Genomic DNA, 21,899 nt, shown 5'->3' with positions numbered 1-21,899 from the left:
CTCTAACAAGGGAATTAGGTAAGAACAGCTGGAAACTTGCTGCCAGGCAACGCCAGTCCCAAGGCTGAGCTGGGGACCCTAGAAGAAGACAGTGCCTTGGGCAAAGGCTTTGAAGAGAAGGGAGAAAGAAAAGAGGCTCTGACTTTTGGGAGGGCAGACTCAACGTTCATGTTATATTCATGCTCTAGAATCTTCACTGAAACCCGTCTGTCCACAGAGCCACTTACAAAGCTCTCATCCCAAAATGTCGAGCTTACCTCGGAATGGCCACATGCTGCCTTTTTTGGATCACCTCCGTTCGCCCCTGTCCCTGACCCTACTCCAGCCGGGGCAGGCTCGGCACTGCTCCCCACACCTGCCCTCTGCTGTCCCCCACCCTGGCTGACACTTTCTCCTAGTACCTGGAATGGTCTATCATCTCTGCTGGTTGAATGTTAAACATCCATTGGGATCGTCTATCACTCTACAGCCTCAGTTCTTGATACCCCACTCTGCTCAAACTCGTTGGCCTCTCCTCCTTGAAACACACAACCTCTGTTAAGGCAATCATCACCTCCTGCTTTCTGTGAAAGTTCCAGTGTGAGAGCAACGTAGCGGAGCAGTTACCTGCACAGACTCTGGAGTCAGAAAGACCTGGGGGAGAAGCTTCTCTCCTCCCGTCATCAGGCACAGGATCACGGGCAAGTCACTTATGAACAGCAATAATGGCAGCATTGACACCAACCGGCACATGCTAGGTGTTCACTGTGACTCAGCTGTTAGACGTCCAGCAACTCACTGCACACTCACAACAACCCCATGAAGCGAGTGTCACCAAGACTTCTATCTCACAGGCGAGAAAACAGGAGCTAAGAGAGCTTACGTGATTTGTGAAGGGCCACACAGCCATCATGCTGAAAAAAAAGCTTTTGAACTCAGTTTGGTTCCAGAGCCCACGGTTTGACCACTAGGCTACATGCACCACCCTTCCTGGGCCTCAGTTATTCATTTGTAAAATGGAGGTTATAGCAATACCCTCCTCGTGGGAGGGTAATGAGGATTAAATAGCACAGGAGAAGTGCTCAGTGATACAGTGTCTTAAAAACCACAGCTGCTCTCACTGATGTCGCTGCTGCCAGTCCCATCCTCCCCCTGCCTGTAAGCTCAGGACAGAAGGGCCATGACCTCCTCTTTGTCACCTGGTTTCATTCTGTGCCTGGCCCATCCATCTTCAGCAAGCTTGGGAGGGTCAGTCAGCTGTGAGCCCATGCCGGGCTCAAAGAGATTGACGAAAGACGTGAGCCTTTCCCTAGAATTTGGGAACATGCCTCCTGGGTAATTCCGGACCTCTGAGCCACATGGTTTTGTGCTTTTATTGCATTTGGCCCCCTTTGCAGCTCCTGTTCTATACAATTTATCTGACTCTTCTTGAAGTCTCCTGTGTAATATTTCAACTTGATGTTTTTTTATTCCTCCCTTCCCTTCACCTACACTTCCCCTCCCCCCCGTCTCTGGTCCGCTTTCCCTCCTCCGTGGCTGCTGGGACAAAACCACCATCTGCAAACCATGGCTCTGTATTTCACATGTCCAGTAGGCTAAGCAGCGTCCCAGGTCCCTGGTTCTTTAGCCAGTTTCCGGAATCGAGGCCTCTCATGACTGTGACACCTGGGTGGTTTTTAGGGTGTGAGGTGCTTTACCCAAGAACACCTCTTCCCCTTTTTGGATTTAGTTTATTTGGGGGTTAATAAGGTTAATGGGGTTCATGATTAAGGAACAGTTTGTGGGGTGTCTCTTTCCTGAACAAACTTGGCACTGGAGAGAAGCCAGAATTTCCAACTCTCTCGAGCTCAAGTTCCAGTCAAATGGCTCCACCTCTAAATAAATTTCCTCCAGGAACAGCATCCCTCATTCCTTTGTGGAAACAAGACCAAAACAAAACAGCTCTTTTTAAAGTATGTCCTCTTTGCCCAGGCCCACTAACTTGTGGGATAAGGTATTTCTGACTCCGCCACTGGGGAATTAAACTGCTCTATAAGTAAACCCAAAATATAACTAACAAATAATCCTTCAAATTAATAATGCCTTAAAGATCAAAGTGATCAGTTTCTTTCAAACATCCAGTTTATTGTCAGCGGTGCAATTAAATTCTATTTTATGCTGTGGTTTGAGCACTTCGCAGCTTGGAAAGGCTCTCTCCTGAGGCCTGTGTGGGGACAAGTGTTGCTTCTTAATTAGCTAAGCGCATGGGGATTGCTCGGGTGGGAAAGGTGGTTGAGCTTATGCACGAGCCTCCCCTGTGCGGCTGGGAGGGACTCTGAGTCCTGGACGAGAGCTGGCATAGGATGTCACTCCCCAGGGTCACTAGTGGGGCCTGGGTTCCTGCTTCTAGGGCAGAGAGGGATCTCAGGCATGTGTCTACAGAGGCCACCAGAAGCTACAGCCAGTCCTGAGAAGAAGGAACACACAGACGCAAATATTTATCTGCCATTCCTGCCTACCTTCGCCCTCTTCTGCTAAGTCCCTTTTGTACAGAAATTTCTGATGGTAACTGGAGAGGTACCTTAGAACCATTGACCAAGTGGGAACAACAAACCTAAGGAGACAGAAGCCAGAAAAGTGATTATCTTGGTGATGGGAGAGGGGGATATTGACTGGAAGAGGCAGGAGGGAACGTTCTAGGACATTGGGAATTCTCTGTTTCTTTATGTGGCTGGTGGCTGCCAGGTGTATACATATGAGGGTACTTCAAAAAGTTCACAGAAAGATTAGTATTATCTTTCAGTTAGATTTTCCCACGAACTTTTTGAAGTAGCCTCGTATATAAAAAATCACCATCAAGCTGTACATTTTGATTTGTACTTCCTACTGTATACAGTTAGACCTCACTGAACAATGTTACTGTCCACGGTGCAGGTGCACATAGTTTGGGCAGTTCACATGTCTTATGGTGTGCCTGACCCACTTTAATTTGGAGACAGTAAATATTCTAAGTCTCTGTATCCATTACATGTCTTTATCTTCCTCCACAAGTGTGTTTATACCCACAGGTTATATTTGTATCGGCAGCCACATCTATATATTTAAATCTGGAGAGGAGAGAAGAGTGTTATATGTGCGCGTCTATATATAGGGCAGTTTACATCTTTCAAAGAACAGTAGGGTTCTAGCTCTTTTTTTTTTTTTTTTTGAGCAGGACACACACACACACACACACACACACACACACACACACACACACGCAACCTTGCCTTTCTCCCTTGTCTTGAGACGCGATGCTAAAACCGACCTTGATGATGACTTTGGGGATCGTCAGCACAGCGGTCTTCTGCTTGGCCAGGACATCCGTGGTCTCATTGACACGAGCCGTGACAAAGAAGTGCAGGGACGCCTGCTCCAGCAGCTGGCCCATGTACTCGCCAGCTCTGACCAGCACCTCCTCTTTCCTGGCTGGTGGGGGAGACACAAACAGGCTGGCTTCAAGACCTGAGACAGGATCTGCATCACCTCTCCCCTGTCCCCCGCCCCATCCTCCCCACCTTAGCACAGCAGCCACCAGGAACACAGCCAAGGTGAGGGGCAAAAGGAACAAAGTGTCAGTTGGGGACAAGCTCTGCTGCTGCCTGGGCGAAGGATGTGCTGGAAATTTAATATTCAGTGAAGTCTTGCTGGAGAAAATGTGTCGAACTCTCCAAACAGTGCTTTTGCTGTGGCAAAATGGAATGCCATGATAAAGATGTTGAAATGGAGGACTTGGGGCTTTAACTGTGGCTTTGATTTGGATGGGGATAATCCCCACAGGGCATACGTGGAACCATGAGGTCCAAGGCCACCACTGTGCATGCCATCCCCTCGTGGAATAAGGAAAGTCTCACCCAGGCCATGGGCCACGCTTGGACAAAACTGTCAACTGCCTAAATCTTGTCTTTGTAGCACCCTCCATTGCCTTTCTGGCTTTTTATGTGCTAATCTGATATCATGATTTTTTTCATCAGAGAGAACTATTGAAACCGGCTTCCACCAAAGCCATTCGGCTATTTCCACGCCTGTCCCCGACGTGTATTCCAAAAGACCTCGTGCCACATGCTTGTTTCCTCATGTCACTGAGGCTAGCTTTTAGGTATTGGTGACAACCCAGTGCAGATGACACATGGAGGCAGGGAAGCAGTCCTGGCTCTCCTCCAATCCCATCTGGGCTGAGGATAGTGGATTCTCTCCTGTGGCTCTGGGCTCCTCTATCACTCCCAATTCCCGCCACCCCAGATTCTGGAGAGCAAAGGGCAGTTCTTCTGCAGGCTGAGCCCAAGTGTGGCAGGGGCTGCTGGTTGGATGGCAGGTGGATGGGTGACCCCCACCCCAGGGAACAGACTCTATAAATGTCTACAGAACTGACCCTTGCCACCACTTCCCTGCCCAATGATTCCTCCTTCCTGCAGAAGTTATCAAAGGAGACAGTTCCCTTGGTCAATAGCTGAAGTGCAGAGGGCAGCTCATCTTGGCCAACTGCGATCAGCGGCGGATAAGTAAGAAGGATGGAATGTGAGTGAGCAAGCCCTAGGCAGGGAAGGGCTCCCACCTCACCACTGGCTCACAGGTGACGGCGCATTGGCCAAGCACATCTTCCATGCATGGGACTCTCCCACCCGGACTGGCCTCCACCTCAGGCAGCACCTCACCTTGGAAGTCTCCTTACAGATGTGGAGGTGCTGTCTGTCACTGCTGATGGCCCTCTGACTGAAGAGTGCTTAGTCTTGGCTCCACTTCACAATCACCTAGGGACGTTTAAAAACCTGCTACGCTGGATCCCACCCCAGACCAATTATACCAGAGTCTTGGTGGCTGGGGCCCAGACATCAGTGTTTTTTAAAAGTTCCACAGGTGACTCTGACGTGCAGCCAGGGTTGAGAAGCTCCACTCCAACAACCACAGGGACTCCCACAGAATCAGACCTGCAAAGCACCTCAGCACCATCAGGTTCCCACCCCCACCGTGCACCACGGAATCAAGAGTGCACTTGCATAATCTCAAGTGTGAGAAGCTCTGGGAGACAGGAGTTTCTGAGAGCGAAGGGGTGAAGTTAGGGCAGAGTTAGGGTGGACTTAGAATGGACTGGGTTTTAAAATGAAAAGTCCTGCGTCCTGGGAACCCCACCGAGGTTGGTCATCATAGACTTGTGGTTGTCAGTGAGGGGCAAACCCCCGACCCACACCGGGGATGTTGGTAACGTCTGGAGACCTTTTTGGTTGTCACAATTGGGGCGGGGGGGGGCAGGTCACTTCTGTCATCTGTTGGGTAGAGACCAAAGACACTGTTCAACATCCTACAATGCACAGGACAGTCCCCCCAGCAAAGCAGTGTCCAGCTCAAAATGTCAGTGGTGCTGAGGCTGAGAAACCCTGCCCTGTGCTGTGCAGATTATTAGAATGTTCTAGTCCATCCTAGACAAGTACTAAACAACTGGCTTGGTTGGCTTGATTCCTAGGGCAGTGCTATTCCATTTACAGTTGGTTCTTTGAAGTTATGACCTTGCCTTGACCTTGGCCCCCAAATTCTGCCTTTTTGAATGACCCACTCATATTGCCTTCTTGGGACCTGAATCTGGACCCTGCTCCCTCTGTGGCTCCCTTAGCAATGAACTGTCCAGATGAGCAAGGCTCTGGCCCTCCATTGGATACAACCTCAGATGCACATATGTGGCCTGTTTTTCATATCCCCAGATCTGGACAGATGGAGTGGTGGAGTGGCAGATCCTGAAGAACATGCATTGTGTGTGTGTGTGTGTGTGTGTGTGTGTGTGTGTGTGTGTGTTTACTTATTTATTTTTAGCTAGAACATGCATTTTGCTTCTAGCTGCCTCTGGTAATAATAATTCCACTGGCTCTTTACAGAGGGCTGTGTTTGAGGTTGACTACTAGGTTCCTTTAGGCTAGTGGGATATGCCTGACTTCTTTCTACCTGTCTTTACAGAGGCCCTTGCTACCCTTATAATTTCAGCACTGGGACCCCTTTCTTCTCTGAGAACATTCCCTCAATCACAGCACTAAAAAAAACGAGCTGTGCTTCAGAGCCCAAGAGAACAGTGCTCCTGAAATAGTACGTTATGTAAGTGCTGTGTTTTGCCACTGCACAAGAAATTGTTCTAGATAAAGTTTATTAAACGTGGCAAGAGAAAGAGGAATAGATTTTCATTCTGTGAGCGGTGGAGCTGGGATGCTGCCAATATCATATACAGTGTCTGGGGAAAGCCAAGGGAGACACAGACTGGAGCTACCTCATCTCTTTTCCAAAAAGCAAAGAAAACTAAATATAGCCAAATGGAAATGACAGCACCTTTGAAGGGACTGGGAGGCTTAAGTTATTCAAATCTTCCAAGCTGACTCTAGCCCACACTTTCCCTTTAATCGTCAATCTGGAAGGTATGCCTCCCATTCTACTTGGAAAACTTTCTTTCCAATAGAGGCACTTAAGAATGCCTGATCAAGGTCTAGAATTATGTCTTTTTGCAATATACTTCGATTCATTTAAGACTGCAATATGAGATTAATTGCATGCAATTAGTGCTGCCTACCTGCAGGGTAAAGGAAGAGAGTCTGTAATTCCCTTTCAGTTATTCAGGACAAGCCCTGGGTGGGCCAGGTGGGTGGGAGCTGGGTTCATATTGACCAGGCTGAGGGCTGGTCAGCTGTCCCTAGGTCAGTGACTGACAGGGATAATACATCATGCCATTCTGGCCCACTGACTCTTAGAAGCTCATTCTTTAATTGAATTAGGGAGAGAAAAGGAAAGAGACTGAAAGACAGGACTCCTGTGAGGTGGGAAAAGGGCTGGTATTAGCTCCTGTCTAAGGAGCTGTGCTAGACTCTGGATAGTGTGGGAACTAGAGGAAAACTGGCCCAGTTGGGGCCAAGTTTATACCGAACTGGTTCGCTGTCATTGCCTGAATGAGACCTGGGTTCTACTATCTGCTTTGCCTCTAGTTGCTGTGTATGGCCTTGAACACATCAACTCATCTGGCTAGCCTCAGTTTCCCAAAATGTAAACATGTTCGCAGTGTTTGCTGAGAGGCTACCATGTGCAAAACACGTTGCATACGTGTTCTCATTTAGTTTCCCCCACACCTCCATCTCCCACACCAAATATACAGTCCATCGGCCAATCAGGTGGGCTCCACCTTCAGGACATACCCAGATATGACTAATTCGCACTACTTCCATGACCACCACCACCATCTCTCAGCAGTAGCGTCCCATCTGGTCTCTAAGCTTTAGCCCTATTTCTCCTTTAGTCTTTTCTCGACACAGCAGCCAGAGTGATCTTTCAAAACCTACGTTAGGTCATGCCACACTTCTGCTCAAAACCCTCCAGTGGCTCCTCAGCTGACTCAGAATAAAAGCAGAAGTCTTTACAAGGGCCTGTAATTCTTCACGTGGTCTGCACCCACTGCTTTTCCCCTTGCCACCTTTGCTCCCAGTCCTTGCTACTCATTGAACATATCAGGCATGCTCTGGCCCCAGGGCCTTTGCACATGTGGCTTCTTCTGGCCAAAATGATCACTCCTGCCCTTCTGTCATGTCTCTGTTAAACGTCACTCTGTTAGAGAGGTTTTCCCCGACCATCTCACCCCGCCAGCATGCCCTGTGCTCCTAATTGCTTTATGTTTTCTTATTACATGTACATATGTAATATATATTCACTCGTTTGATTGCTTATTGTCTATTTCCCCCATGAGACCAGAAACTCCATAGTGGTAGGCACTGCTATGTCTTCAGCACAAAGCAGAACCTGGACTTGCAAGTATGAATAAAGGTTTGGAAATGAATCAACAGTCCTATGGTGTGGGTGGCATTATTCCCATTTACAGATAAGAAGAGAGGACTCGGATTGCTTAAGTCAGGGACACACAGCTCGTAGGTGACACAGTCACACCTTATATCTATATTTGTCTAATTCCAAGGCTCAGGATCTCTAAAATCAAATGTGTCTTCCTGTTCTAAACTATTATTACAACTGCTCTCCTCTTTGGTCCTTTATACTGACTATTCTTTTCTGTGAGAATTGCCTTTCCTACCCCTAGAGTAGAAAAAGTGTTAAATCTTTCAGTTTCCAAAGAAAATACCATGGTGATTTCTTAATTGTTAGCTACATTACTGAAGCTAGGCAGATTTGTTCCCATAAAGCTTAGGTAGGTTTATTGGAATTAGGATTTTGGGGAATAGTTTCCCATTTTTCTAGGAATATTTTTCTGAAGCCTCAGCAAGGGTACTGTGACAGCTGAATCCGGAATGCTCCTGCACAGTTGTGACCTGTGATTCCATCATCCCAGGAGGCACGTTAGTCTTGCTTCCCTCAGCTTTGTAGAAACTATTATTTGCATGCTTTTTTCTTTTCTTTTCTTTTTCAGTGCCACATGTCAGGTCAATGAAAATCCAGTGGCCTGAAGTGTTCAAATCCTTTCCCACCTGCTCTATCCAACCTGACACGCTCTGCCTGGAGACTGGTTTCTTTAGGTTGTCTCATTTTACCAGTGGTGTGGCCAACAGTTGTCCCCGCCAAATACTAGCACCCCAGGAAATGAGATTGGTTGAAACTGTAATCCCCATTGCCAGTTGCAGCATGTCGATCCCAATCTTCTTAAAATACTCTGCACTTTTGTAGTGATGAAAATGTTCAGAAGGACGCGTGCAAGGGGGAGAAAGAGGCCCCTGAGAGACGGCAGAGAGAGCACAGCCCTTCACAGGTGCACTGTGTCTTCAGCCTCTGCTCCCAGCGATGGGCTCTCTCCCTAGATACCCAACAGATCATTTTTAAGAACCAGCCTGCATGCAGAGCTTTGACCTCCCTGCCTTCTACGTGGTAAATCAAAGCACACTCTGTCCCCAAAACTTTCCTAACTTGGGAAAATGGCACCACCAAAGGGCCTGTTTTCTGAGCAGGGTCACTTAGATCCAGGCTTCTCAAACTTTCCTGTGCACTCCAATCCCTTGGGATCTTGTTAAAATGCAGATTCTGGTTCAGGAGGTCTGGGATGGAGTCTGAGAGTCTGCATTTCTAGCAAGCTCCCTGGGGATGCTGGTGCTGCTGGTGCTTGCTTCTCAGAGACCACACTCTGAGAAGCAAGAGTTTTAGTTACATTGAATTCTTACAACTCATGGGGCTCTAGGCTATGAAAATTTCAGTGTTCACTTCCATGCATGAGAGGTAAAGATGAAAGTCAAGGCTTTTCTAGAATAGGTGGGTTCTACTTGTGCGGTTCACACTTCTGAGCTCTGGGGGAGAACTTCCACTTTGACAGAAAGCTCTTAGTGGGTGTTATTACTGAGTGGGACAGGAAGCCAGATGACAGCCCTGGAGAGAGCCACACCCTCATTAACTTACAGGAAAAGGGCTTCAGCTCCACATCGAAAGTCTCCTTTTTGAATTCTGCCTTCAGAACCCCAGTGTAGAAGGTGATGTTGCCCGAGAGATAGGCTGAGATGGTGTAATGGCTGGAGCTGTTGCTCTGGAAGGTGATGGTGACTTTGAAGTCTTTTCCCAGCACAGCATTTTCTACTTCAAAGTCCATGTGAACGTCAGACCTCGATTTGATGACACCTTCTGTGTTGAGGGGCTTTTTAGCCCCGTACATCAGGGCAGTTTCTAGGGCCAATCTCTCTTCTTCTTGACCTAGGAGAGATCCAGAGATAAGAACCGGGAAGAAGAAATCCAGTCCACCAAAGAAAAAGTCACATTGCTAAGCCCACCGTGCACGGTACTCATTGGGTTGCCTCTATAAGCCTCACAGCCTCCCCGAGGCAAGTGCTGTCGTTATTCCTGTTAATTCTGCAAAATCGGGTTCGCAGAGATACAGAGACCTGCCTGGGTTGCCAAGTTAGTAGGTGCAGTGCCAGCTCCGAGGGCTGAGCAGTGAGGAAAGGGGATGTGGAGAGAGTTGTTTCTTGAGTGATGCCACCTCAGGGGCCAGCAGGTAAAATTGGCAAAATCTAACTTTCTCAAACTTTGGTGTCAGTTTTCTTCCCTCCCTGAGCTCTAGCCATGGAGCTAGAATTTGGGAACCTCTAAGGAGAGATTTTGAAATTGCCTCTTGCCATTCCGACTTCTGCAGTGCGTTCTCTCCGATTTGTGGATCCCAGCAAGCCCCGTCCTCCTCAGCCCTCCTGCCACCTCGGCCTGCCCCCTTACACCTCTCTGAGCTGACTCTGGACGGCTCCTGCCCTGCCCTTCCTCTCTTCCTCGGCTGCCATCGGCCCCAGCAGGTTGCAGAGAGGGCGCTGGCTCTGGTGAGATGTTACCAAGCCTTTCCTGTCCACAGGCTCTCGGGCAGACCCCCTGGAGGAGCACTGAGTGGTCTCGACTCTCCTGGAAGCTCACAACCTTCACTAGCCTATCAGAGGTTCTGAGATGAAGCCCTATCACATGGAGACCCATTTTCTCTACCCCAAGGTCTCCAAAACCCATCTGACACTGACACAGGTTTTTGAGGGACATCCATTGGCACGTGATGGTGCACCAAAGTTCTAACGTAGTTGGAGGTGTGTGTGCCGTCTGGGGGAAACTGTCTTGTATGGGGTTTCTGAAGTGGTCGTGGAGGAGAGGAAGGGCGGGGGAGAAGAAGAAGGGGTGAGCTCTGGAAGAGGAAAGAAGAGCTTTGTGCAGACTGGGAAGCGGGAAATGCAGACACGAGTCAGCCCCGGGGGAGCTGGTGCCTCAGACACTGACGAGCTGGGCTGGTGGGACTTATAGAGCTTGGGACGGATGCTTGGCCTTGGGGACAGGGCCTGTGGAGCTGTACAGAGATGGGTGCCATTCTCTGTTCCACCGTAAATACCTTTGGGTACATCTTTGTGCATTGTGAAGGATGGAGCTGAAAACATGAAGGTAAATTCTTTGGTTTGCAAACACTAGTCATGAGAATGACTAGTGGGGAAAAATCACTTTAACACAGAACGCTGGCTTTTATTATTATTTATTTAAATTGTGTATATTTATGGGGTACAATGTGATATTTGGGTACATGTATACAGTGTGCAGTGATCATATCAGGGGGATTAGCCTATCCATCACCTCAAACATTTGTCACTTTTTCATTTGGGAATGTTCAAACTCCTGTCTACTAGCTATTTGAAATTATGTTAATTTTAAGATAGTCTTCCACTTTACCTGGATAAGAACTAAATGCAATGGCAATTAAGAGGCCAGTTAATCACAGTAGCTACCATTGAGTGCTAGCTATGTGCCAGGCATTGGGACAAGTGCTTTGTGTGTATTATATCATTTCATCCTCACAACCATTCTACAAGGCAGGCCCTGCTGGTACCATCGGCTTCCTCACTTGTAAAATAAGGGCACCTGCGTCACAGAGTTGTTAGTGCATTAGAGGTAGTAGATGCATAAGAAATGAAAGCAAATCTGCAAAGACCGAGCAAATGCCAGCAGGCGTTGCATATAAATGTGAATGTGTATTTGCCTGCGCATGTGTTTGTTAATAATTTCCCTGATTGTCAAGACTGCAAGAATATGCCAGAAACAATTCGTCTAGGAAGAGCATTGACTAGAGTACATGCTTACAGATCGACAGGAAGGAGATAATAAAGGGAAGGACGGTGAGGATGAAGAGAGAGGAGTGAGGTATTTTAGCAGACATCATCTGGCAAACAGGTCTGTGAGAAAGACAGAATTAACGATTATCACTTTGGAGGGGGCCAGATATGGATTCAGGCAAAGTGCAGGAGGCACGTTCAAGCAGCAGGGACATGCCAGCGATAGGGAGTCACGAGCAGCTCTATAGAGCAGGTCATGGGACGAGGAACCTGGAACTTCCCTCTGGGGAGGCCTGTCTGCTGTGCGCAGGGGGCTGCCAGGCAGAGGCAGGCGGGGGCTGTTATGGGATGCGCAGGCCCAGATAGGAGGAAAGAAGTGCAGGGTGTTCCCAGGGCCCAGCAGAGTAATTCCTGTTTCTCTGCAGTGAGGCTCTGTGCTGTGTCGTTTTACATAATTCAAAGCCATGGGCAAAATTTTAGCACCATGAGAGATTAACTAAAGCCAGATTATATTTTCTTAGATTCCCCTGTAACCTCCAGGAGCAAGGTCAAACACATCTCCCTGTTTATTACAGGTAGGATGTAATAAGAGAGCCCTTTTATGCAGGACAAGCCCCTTTTCATTGTTCTGGTCTAGCTCCAATGTCACCTGCTCAGAGGCCCCCATCTCCTTTATTACACTGTGTAATGTGTCCCCAAACCCCAGTCCTCTCGTTCTCACTGATACATTGCCTGGTTTTCTTCCCTTTTCTTCATCACAGTACTTGTCATGTGAGACATTATCTCACCTGCTGGAATGCCAACTCCATGAGAACATGACATAGTTTGTCTTGTCCACCTCTGTGTCCCCAGGACCTAGGACTGGCCTGGCACAGAGGCTCTGAAGGATTGAGGTTTGGAGAAGTATTCTGCTTGCAGCCAGAGGCAAAACTTTTGTCTTTATGACAGGTACTAACTAGTCCAGAGCAGGCCACTTTGTGTTCAGTTAAGGCCACCTGTGAAAGTGGCACTTCTTTCCGTCATTGCACACTACTGGAGACCCTGCAATGCTCCAGGTACTGTGCTGGGTGCAGATGAGAAACACAGCCCTTCCTGCAGTGGAGACAGACCAGCGAGGGGTGGCAGCAGTACAGACGGGGCCGACATAGGGGCTGGGACAGACCTTGGTGCACAGGGTATGGGAACACGAGGAAGAGACCCTTACACTGCCAGGGGCCAGGGGAGGCTTCTTGGAGGAATATTTCTCTACACAGTGAGGGTGCAGCTGGGGAGACAGGAGACAGCGTGGCTTGTTGGAGGAACTGCCAGCAGTTCTCTGGCTGCCACATGTGAGACCTGTGGGGCACAGCCAGAGTGGCAACTTGGGGATCAAAAAGTCAACTGACGAGAGGTGTGTGAGGTATGGGGTGCCCTGGAGGCAAGGGGAAGAGAGGAGGGTTTTTTCACAGCGCTGGAGCAGGCTCAGGTGTGTTTTTCAGGTAACATCAGCTTGGCGGCAAGCAGAGGTTAGCCCGAGGGAAGGAGAGGATGAGGAGGTGAGGTGGAACTGGGAAGCCAGAGCAGCTGTGCTCCAGGAGAAAAATAATCGGAACCCCAAATAAGAGGAGGAGTATGACGGTAATAATCGAATTACTAGCAAGAGTGGAAACTTACTTTTGTTGGACACTTCCTATATGTCAGACACGTACTCAGGGTTTACACCCCTGATACCATTTAATCCTCAGAGCAGCTGCAGAGCTGGAGGGGACGGATGCATTTGTGAACTGGTTCAGGGGGACTCAGAGGATCTGCTGCTCGCCTGACTCTCGAGTTGCCACATTTGGGTGTGTGGTGGTCGCCCTCCCTAGGGTGGGGTGAGTAGGGGAAATAAAGGGGGCGGGAGGCGAGGGCAGTGAGAGAAGGTGGCATTGTGGAGGGTTCAGTTTCAGGTTTCCGTGGGACATCTGGGTAATGTCTGGGCTGAGACACAGACTTGGGAGTGATGAGTGTGTACGTGGAAGTGAACATGAGCTATGTAGAAGGACCTGAAGCAGGTGCAAATGGAGCTCGAGGACTGACGCCTGGAGTGAAGTCACTAACATCCAGAGGGCAGCGGAGAAAGGCACGCTGAGAGCTGCAGGAGACAGGAGTCAGGGGGGCGGGTGGAGCCAGCAGAAAGTTGTGGCACTGGATCAAAGAGAAGAGGGAATTTCAAGAAAACGAGTGAACAGCATCATCAGAAAGGGTAGGAAGGCCAAGCAAGGTGGCTTCTGCCAAACATTTACTCCATGTGGCGGTCGGGTGGTCTTGTGACCCTGGGAAGAACAGCTTCAGGGGTGTGCTGGGAGCAGAAATCGGGGCTCAGGGGAGAGGAAGGAATGGAAAAGGAAGACGGCTGCAGAGGCAGAGAGGAAGGCGGACGGGGCCTGCCTGGTAGGGAATTAGTGCTGAAAAGGTTTTTGTAAGTTGTTTTTCTAACACGCAAGACACCTGAGCCTGCTTAAATGCTAATTGGAAGGAGGAAGTAGACGAGGAGAGAAGAGAATACAAGCAACAGAGGGAGTAATTAATGGAGCAAGAGGGATCAAGACACCATTGTAAAAGATATATTGCTACGGGAGAAGTTTTTAGGATTCTGGTTTTCAAAGTTTTATAGTTTCTTACTCTTATATTTTGAAAAAAAATTATAAAATTAATATTAGCCTTTAGTAAGTTAAAGTGATAAATGATCTTTCACCATTTAGTTAATTGAAATAGTTAATTCCTAAACCTAGTAATAATTTCTTTTATATGATTTGACTCCTCTCCATATTTTGGTGTCTACACTCGGCATTTGCAGATCAGGGAAATTATATGAGATTCAATAGTAAGAAGCAGAGTGGTGGCCACACAGCTACAAATGCTGCCAGCCCTCTACTGTGTGGCCACAGCAGACATCAATAATCAATCACTCTTTCCGGCCATGCTCAGATACGTTCTCAAATTAGCACTCCACTCAGTCACTCCAAAGTTAGAATTTAAAATGTATTCTTGTATGTCATCCTTGATTAGGACATTGGTTACCCACCTGGATCAAACTCCAGCCCAGAGGCAGGATGGGTTGTCTCTCACAACTATCTATACAGACCGAGGGGTTCTCCAGTTGCACCAGACCCCCACACTGCCCCTCTCCCTGAGCCTTGCCTTCTTGCCACACTCTGGTGGCCTGGACCTCAGATGTCTTTCTCAGGTATAGTTGGTGTCTTTTATTTGTTTTAATCTGGTGTCCACCCCTGGCTCAGTCCCCAACTTCTCTTTCATGGACTAGTTTTTGGTCTTTTTCCTCTCGGCATCTGATCCTGTCCCGTTTCTGATTTCTCTGTCACCTCTGGGCTGACAGACGATGGCAGCTGTGCTCTGCTGCGTGGTTTCAGTGAAACAACTGGTCACGTGGACAGCTCACTTACCGCTGCTCCTAGGTGCCCGTAGCTCACCTTTTGTGGACTGCTCTGTCTGGTCAGGCCTTATTCCAGCGGAGAACGGTTCATACTGCCATCCCTGCCCTGCTGCCTTTCCCTGGGGAAGTCTTTCCCCAGCCTCACCTGCCAATCATTGTTTATTGTTTGGGCTTGGTTGCCCGTCATTAACTTCCTTCACCTGATCCCTGAGTTTGGCTTGGGCTGTGCCCTGCAGCATCTGTCTTCCCTGTGTCAGAGCAATTCTCACCCACAAGGTGAGGCTAGCTTCTGCCTTTCTTTCCAGCTGGATGCAAGGCAGGGCTGTGCACTCCTCCAGCAAGCACAGCGCCTGGAATATGGCAGAGAGTTAAGAGCAAGCTGTTGAATGCATGGATGTATAACTGAGTGAATGTTGAAGCTAGTTTCTTTAACTTTTTTTTTTATAGACTTTCCTTTTTCCTTTCCGAGCCTTTTTGCATGTTACTCTACAGTAAGAGGGCATTGCTTATTTTTGTTTTATTGTGCTTATATTGTTTTTAACTTTCCTTTTAGGAAAATACCCCAAAGAAAAAAGAAATCTTTTGTACCTATGTTGTGCAATGGATGATAACCAACACAAGAAAAAAATGAACCATTTCAGAAATACAGGAAAAATTCACTAGTTCAGGTGACAAAAATCTCCAATTTCTAATACCAGGCATAAGCGTTCTCAATTCAGCAAGTTTTTTTCTTTATAGTGCAAATAGCTTTTGTAAATAAGAGTGGGGAACTGTCTAAAATATTTAAAACAAATTCTGCACTCCTTAGCACATCAGGAGTACCAATGAATATTTAGGTATATGCTAATTGCTTGTCATTTTTATTCATTCACTAGAATAAATGCTGCTCCTAAGAACCTCTGGTAGTGAATCATTTGCAAAATACATCCCATGTTCCTCGTCAAATATCCAGGCAGGGGTGTGACATGCTTTTATTTACATTTTAAAGGATAATCTGGCTGATTTGTGGAGAATGGGTGAAAATGGGGTCAGAGAGGGTGTAGGGACATGGGTTAAAAAGTGGCCTCTCTGTGCTTTGCAGGCCTTGGGCAGCTGTGTCTCTAGCCACTGGGCATTTTGAGCTTGAGGCGTCAGTAAGACCTGCAGGTCCCTGTTACACACCAGGCTGCTTCATACCTCCTACCTTTGGCCATCTTCCACTGCCTGGAAACCCCTGTCCAGCTTTCTTTAACTGAGGTGTGTGACTTCTCTTCCTGGGCTTTGCTTTTTTCTGATTTTCTTGGTTGGACTGAGTGTCCCTTTACTTCATTTCCAAAGCTCCCTCTGCACAATGATCTTATCACTTGGCCAAGAGACAGGAAACTGGGTCCTGCTCACTGCTGGAATCTCCAGCAGCAAACCAATTGTGGGCATAGAGTAGACACTCACAACTGATTGGGATAGAACTGAGCTCTACAGTGCCATCTGAAAAATATTCTATACAATAAAAGTTAACCAAAAAACCACCATAACATAATTTTATTCCTGAAACTGGCCTTCACCCTAATTGGCCTGAATTAATTAGTGTGCTGTCTTATTAATATTATATTATCTGCCTTATGGAGTTTGCATGATAATTCAATGAAAAATGTATGTGAAAATGTTTTGTAAATTACTAAACAAATGTGAAGTAGTTAAATTTTGATTATTGAACTAAAAGTACATCAGTTATACAGTGTTTTCTAATAGGATTATTTATAATTAAGGCTCTTATGAGCAAGAATATATTCTATACTCTATCAAAATAGATATGACGATAAAGCAGATCATTTCACAAGCCGTGGGAGGGGGAATCCTGCTCAAAGCAAGCAAACAAAACTACAATGAAAAATTGTGTGTGTGACGTGTCTGTCACTCATGAGAATTTATGCTTCTGCTCTTGCTACCAAATGCTGCAAATGCCAGTGCATTCTCCAGGAAACACATTTCAGGGTGACAGTGAATAAGCACTAAATGGACTTGGGCAAAGGAATATTAATCTGGTTGTAGTAAATTACCTTCTTGGAATTTGTAAGTATCGGTAATATCCTTTATGCCGTCTCCTCCGATTTGTTTGGTTACAATTAATTTCCCAATGTGGGTGGTATCCACGGCTCCCACCACCTGAGTGCCGTCTTTCTTAGCTGTGATGTAAACAAGATCACTGTTGACCTAGAAACAGGAGAGGAGAGCGTTAGCCATCAGCAAAAGTCCGTGACACCAAAATCTTTAGCTCTCCACAATGTTGTTGTCTAGAGAGTTCTAGAGTTGACGTGTTCCTTTCTTCAACAGCCTTAGATGCACGGGGCCAAGTTTGTTTTAAAGATATCCTGAAGGGGAATCTAGTTTAGATTAACCATCAGTCTTTTAAATGAAGGATATTCGGGGTTGGGACTATCAAGTGTCTAAATAGCAACCATTTCTTTCCCCCCTTTTTCTTCCTGGTAAATTCCACCTCCTAAGGGAGAGCTGGAAGCTCCATGTCCATTTCTTGTCTTCCCAGACTTCTTTTAAGCTGGCAGTGGCTATGGGACCTTCTTCTAGGAAGAGGAGGACATCTGCTAGTTGTCTTCTGGGAAAGATTTTTCTCTTTTACAAAATGAGAGAGGTAGATGGCCGGTTGGGGTGGGGTGTTGTCCTTCCCTTCCTGCCTTCAGATGTTTTCGTGCAATCGAAGTGACTCTGGAAGCTGCTGTAGCCATCCTGGGACAGTAAAGAGAAACACTGCCAATGATCGGAAGACAGCAGAGTGGAAAGACAGAGGAGGTTGAGGCCTCGCTGAGGCTGTTACATGGCTAAGCCAAGCTTGGGACCACCTACTTCAGGATTTCATATATGAGAGAAATAAACCTCCACAGTTTCAGTCATATTAATTCCGTTACTTGCAGCCAAAAGCATTTTAATTGAAAAATAATATTAGGCTATCTGGGAGGAATTCAAGCAATTTTCTGGTGGTTCAGCAACTAAAATGTGCTATTTGGGGGACTTAGAAGTGGCATCTTGGGGCCAATGCTGGCCGACCCCCAAGCTATTCCAGGGTTCTGCTCTACCATTCTCATTTCTAGAGATGATGTGTTAATCTGTCTTGAAAGCAGAGTCCTTGAGTCCTTTATTATATATATTTTTTACAATCTTTTTTTTTGGAGGGGTTCCATTTATAATCATGGAAGCAGGTAGAAAACACAAATTGCACTGCTAACAGTCACTGGAATATTTACACTATGTCTTCCAAGCCCCTCTTCAAGCCTCAGTTTCCCCTTCTTTACATAGGATAACAATACTCCTTCCTCATAGGATAATTGGCAGTATTGACTGAAATAAATGCATGTAAATTATTTATCATAGTGTCTGGCATAGAGTAAATACTCAATAAATGTTATTGATAATAATATATTATTTAATAGTATTGCCAGATATTGTTCAAGGTGTTGGAGCCTTAATGATGAAGAAAATAGATGTGGTCACTGCCATTATAGGGTCTGCACTCTAGTAAGGGAGATTTTGTACACCAGAATCACCTGAGGCACTTTTAAAAAATAGATGCCTGATCAAAGAGGTCTTGGGTGAGATCCTAAACTGATATACTTTTTAAAAGGTCTCGGATAATTCTATTGGACACCCAGACCCGAGAACCCCTGCAATATAGTACGATAAGTACCTAGAGAGGGTAAGTCCATGATACTTTTGGAGAACATGGGCAGGGGGACAGGGGTTGGATAGGAAATAACAGCCCAGTTGAAACCTGGAAAATGCATAGGAATCAGTAAAGTAAAGAATGGAAGGAAGGAAGGCTGTGATAGGCAGATGCACAGGCAGGTGCAAAGGCTCCAAAGATGGTACTTGAGAGAGACACTGGGTGAGCTTCAAGAAACATGAGCTGTGATCTTGAATATGTCCTCAGAGAAAGTCACTTTGACCTCTCTAACTTCAGTTCCTGCTTCTATAAAATGAAAATAGCTATACTTGCTCTTCCAATTTCATATGAACATTTTAAGTTAGAGTGAGATATGATCTATAACTTGTAAATTTCCAAATGGAGTAAAAATGTGATGGTCATTATTAGGTAATGGGGAAACTTGATGATATATTCCTAACTTTTAAAGTTGAGGTTAAAGAGAGCAACTTTTCTCTACTTTCTCACAAAACGTTCTGAGTTTATGTGAAGTCTGATCTCTAAGAAGGCGGAGATAGCCAACGTTTGTTTATTGAATACCCACAATGTTTCAGGGACATTTTGCAAATGACTTAATTTAAACCTCACAACAATAAGCCCGTGAAGCATGTTCTATTAAAACCATGTTACAGATGAGGCCACCGAGACTCAGAAGGTGAAGCAAAGCATTTGTGGTCCGATGGCCTGTGCCCTTGACCTTCATAGCACACTGCTTCTCCCACATCAACCGGCAGGACCACCAGGTGGTGAGATGGTTCCACGCTTGGGGCTCAGGTTTCTGAGGGTAGCAAATGGCCCTCTACAGAGCTCAGTGGACTAGCCACCTGATGTGAAAGGTTCAAATGTAAAACCAGCAATCAGGACGGGAGTGCACAGAGCAGCGAAGAAACACCTAGGAACACAGAGCACCTAAGAAACATTGTCATTTTGGGGGAAGAAAAAATTAAGCAATCTTTCAATGAACTGCTTTCCCTCCGGAGAAGGCCGTGCAAGCACAAAGAGCGACCTCCTCCACTCACAAATTATAGCAGCTACGATGACAAATACCCTCTTCATACCAACCCCACAACAGTGTACAGTGTTCCAGGGACACAAGCTAAATACAAAAGTGGCTAAATCCTGGGCTTCCCTTGAGTATGGCTTAGGAAATTCATGTAGACTAAACCTCAGGCCAACCAGCAACACTGTCCCTTGTGAAGAGGAAGGAGGAGAAACCTACATGTGAATGGCTTTGGTATGTGCATGGGGGGACACGGGAGAGAGGGAAAGGATTCTTTCCAAGCGATGCCAGCAAGCTTTCTTTTCAATTTCAGCCACTAGTGTAGGGGTTCTTCATCCTGGCTGCACAGGAAAATCACTGAGGAGCTTAAAAGTACCAGTGACAGGCCCCGCTCAAGACCCACTGACACTCTATACTAGAACACTAGTTTAATGCAGGGTAGACCACCAGGATTACTGGACTTAGGCTGTGTGACTTTGGGTGAGTTACTGCATCTCTCTGAGCCTAGGTTTGATAATACCTTCCTCGCAGTGCTGGTCGGTAGATCAGTCCTTCTTGTGAAAGCCCTGTGTTTAAGGCTAATATATTTTCCCTCTTTAGAATGGGAAGGAATATTAGTGATCATCTAGTTCTACCTCTACAACTGAAGGGGCTCTGGTCGCACTGAACCCGGGCATCTCAACACGAAATCCAGTCTCTTTTCTCAATGCCTCACCCTTGCCTCTTAGTCAGACATGGCACTTCCTACACAGCCTCTGCCACTGTTCAGGTCCCTGGGGGCTCAGCAAAGGTGGGGTGGGCAGCAGCCTAGAAGACCCGCTTCTGCAAACTTCTGCTTGTATTCATTGAACTTATATAAGCGTATGTCCGTGGCTGGTGGAAGCTGTGCTTACCACTGAGGATGGAGACTCCCTCTTGTTTTCAGGAGCTAGGATCAAGTTTGCTTTGGTTCGTTCACTGGTTCCCAAGTGGAGATAACCTCCTGTGCGTGCTCTGCAGAGAAAGCCTTGTTTCTCCAAGGGCACGTGGAGGTAGTGGCTTCCCACCCACCTTCCTGACACAGTTGCCACATGCCCACTCCTGCACTTGTTGTTTCTTGAGCCCATAGGTGCTGGTGACGCTGCCAGGCCCCTGAGTGTGCTCTCTGTGCTTCATACATGTGCCTCGTCACCTACCAGGGATGCCAGCACATGAGGACACAACTCTGGCCCCTATCTCTGAGATACTACTCTTGGCAGTGTGCTCTGCACCAGCTCTTGTTTGCTTGATTCATTCATCCATTCAACTCAACAAATGTTTATTGATGGCTACTATGCACCAGACCCTGCTGTCAGCAACGAGAATACAACAGACCCTACCTTCATGGAACTTATATTCTAGAAGGGAGAGGAATACTAAGTGCTAAGGCAGGGTAGGAGGATAAAAAACAACAGGACAGATAGTGATATTTTAGGTGGGGGGTGAAGAGGTGATCAGAGCAGAGACCTGGATGCAGTGAGGGAACAGAATATGCAAAGTGTTCTTCCACCACAGGAAGAAAGATGGGGGTGGGGGGCGGGGAGGGCTTTTCTGGCAAAGGAAGCAGTATGTATAAAACTCTGAGCAAGAGCATGTTTGGATGCTTCCAGAAGAGCAAGGTCAGTATGACTGGAGAGAAATGAACAATGGGTGAGGTGAGGGGGAAGGCAGGGGCCAGATGACATAGAATCTTGCAAAGATTTATGTTCAATTTTATTGTAAGGATGATGGAAACCCACTGGAAGGTTTGGGCAGGGGCGTGACATGCTTTTATTTACATTTTAAAGGATAATCTGGCTGATTTGTGGAGAATGGGTGAAAATGGGGTCAGAGAGGGTGTAGGGACATGGGTTAAGAAGTGGCCTCTCTGTGCTGTGCAGACCTCAGAAGGTAATGGTGGAGATGCAGAAGTGGCTGGATTCATGGTATTTTTTCTAAGTGTTTCTGGCAAGATACATGAAGCAGGTTAAGAAGAGAAACCGAAATAATTCCAAAGTTTTATATGTTATTTGAATGAATGAATGAGTCATATTAGATCCAAATAGGAGATGCCAAGAAATGGGCTGCATCTAATCAGTGGCAGCAAAATGAACAAGTTTGAACTGAGAATGAAGAATCTGCAGAGAAGTGTCTGCACAGGTTGTGTACAGAGAACTGCTGGCCCAGAGCTAGGGAAGGGTTCTGCAGCAATGGGGTGGTTAGTGTGGCCCAGGGAGCCCCCTGCTGCTGCAAAGTCATCTCAGTGCCAGTGAAGGAAGGCAG

General features: G+C 46.8%; 1 protein-coding gene across 1 annotated transcript in view; it reads right to left on the bottom strand.

The window, feature by feature from the left end:
• Positions 1-21,899, bottom strand: part of F13A1 (coagulation factor XIII A chain) — a 165,180-nt gene that overhangs the window by 16,164 nt on the left and 127,117 nt on the right. The window contains exons 10-12 of the mRNA XM_063097934.1: positions 16,965-17,118; positions 9,348-9,639; positions 3,266-3,422 (exon numbers count right to left, since the gene is read on the bottom strand). Of these exons, the coding sequence (XP_062954004.1) occupies positions 3,266-3,422; positions 9,348-9,639; positions 16,965-17,118 (603 nt within the window). The remainder of the gene's footprint in view (positions 1-3,265; positions 3,423-9,347; positions 9,640-16,964; positions 17,119-21,899) is intronic.

The sequence above is a fragment of the Cynocephalus volans genome, chromosome 5 (genome assembly GCF_027409185.1).
Source record: "Cynocephalus volans isolate mCynVol1 chromosome 5, mCynVol1.pri, whole genome shotgun sequence".
Lineage (NCBI taxonomy): Eukaryota > Metazoa > Chordata > Mammalia > Dermoptera > Cynocephalidae > Cynocephalus > Cynocephalus volans.
Note: the sequence above shows the minus strand (reverse complement) of the source record. Positions and strands in the feature narration are given on the sequence as shown.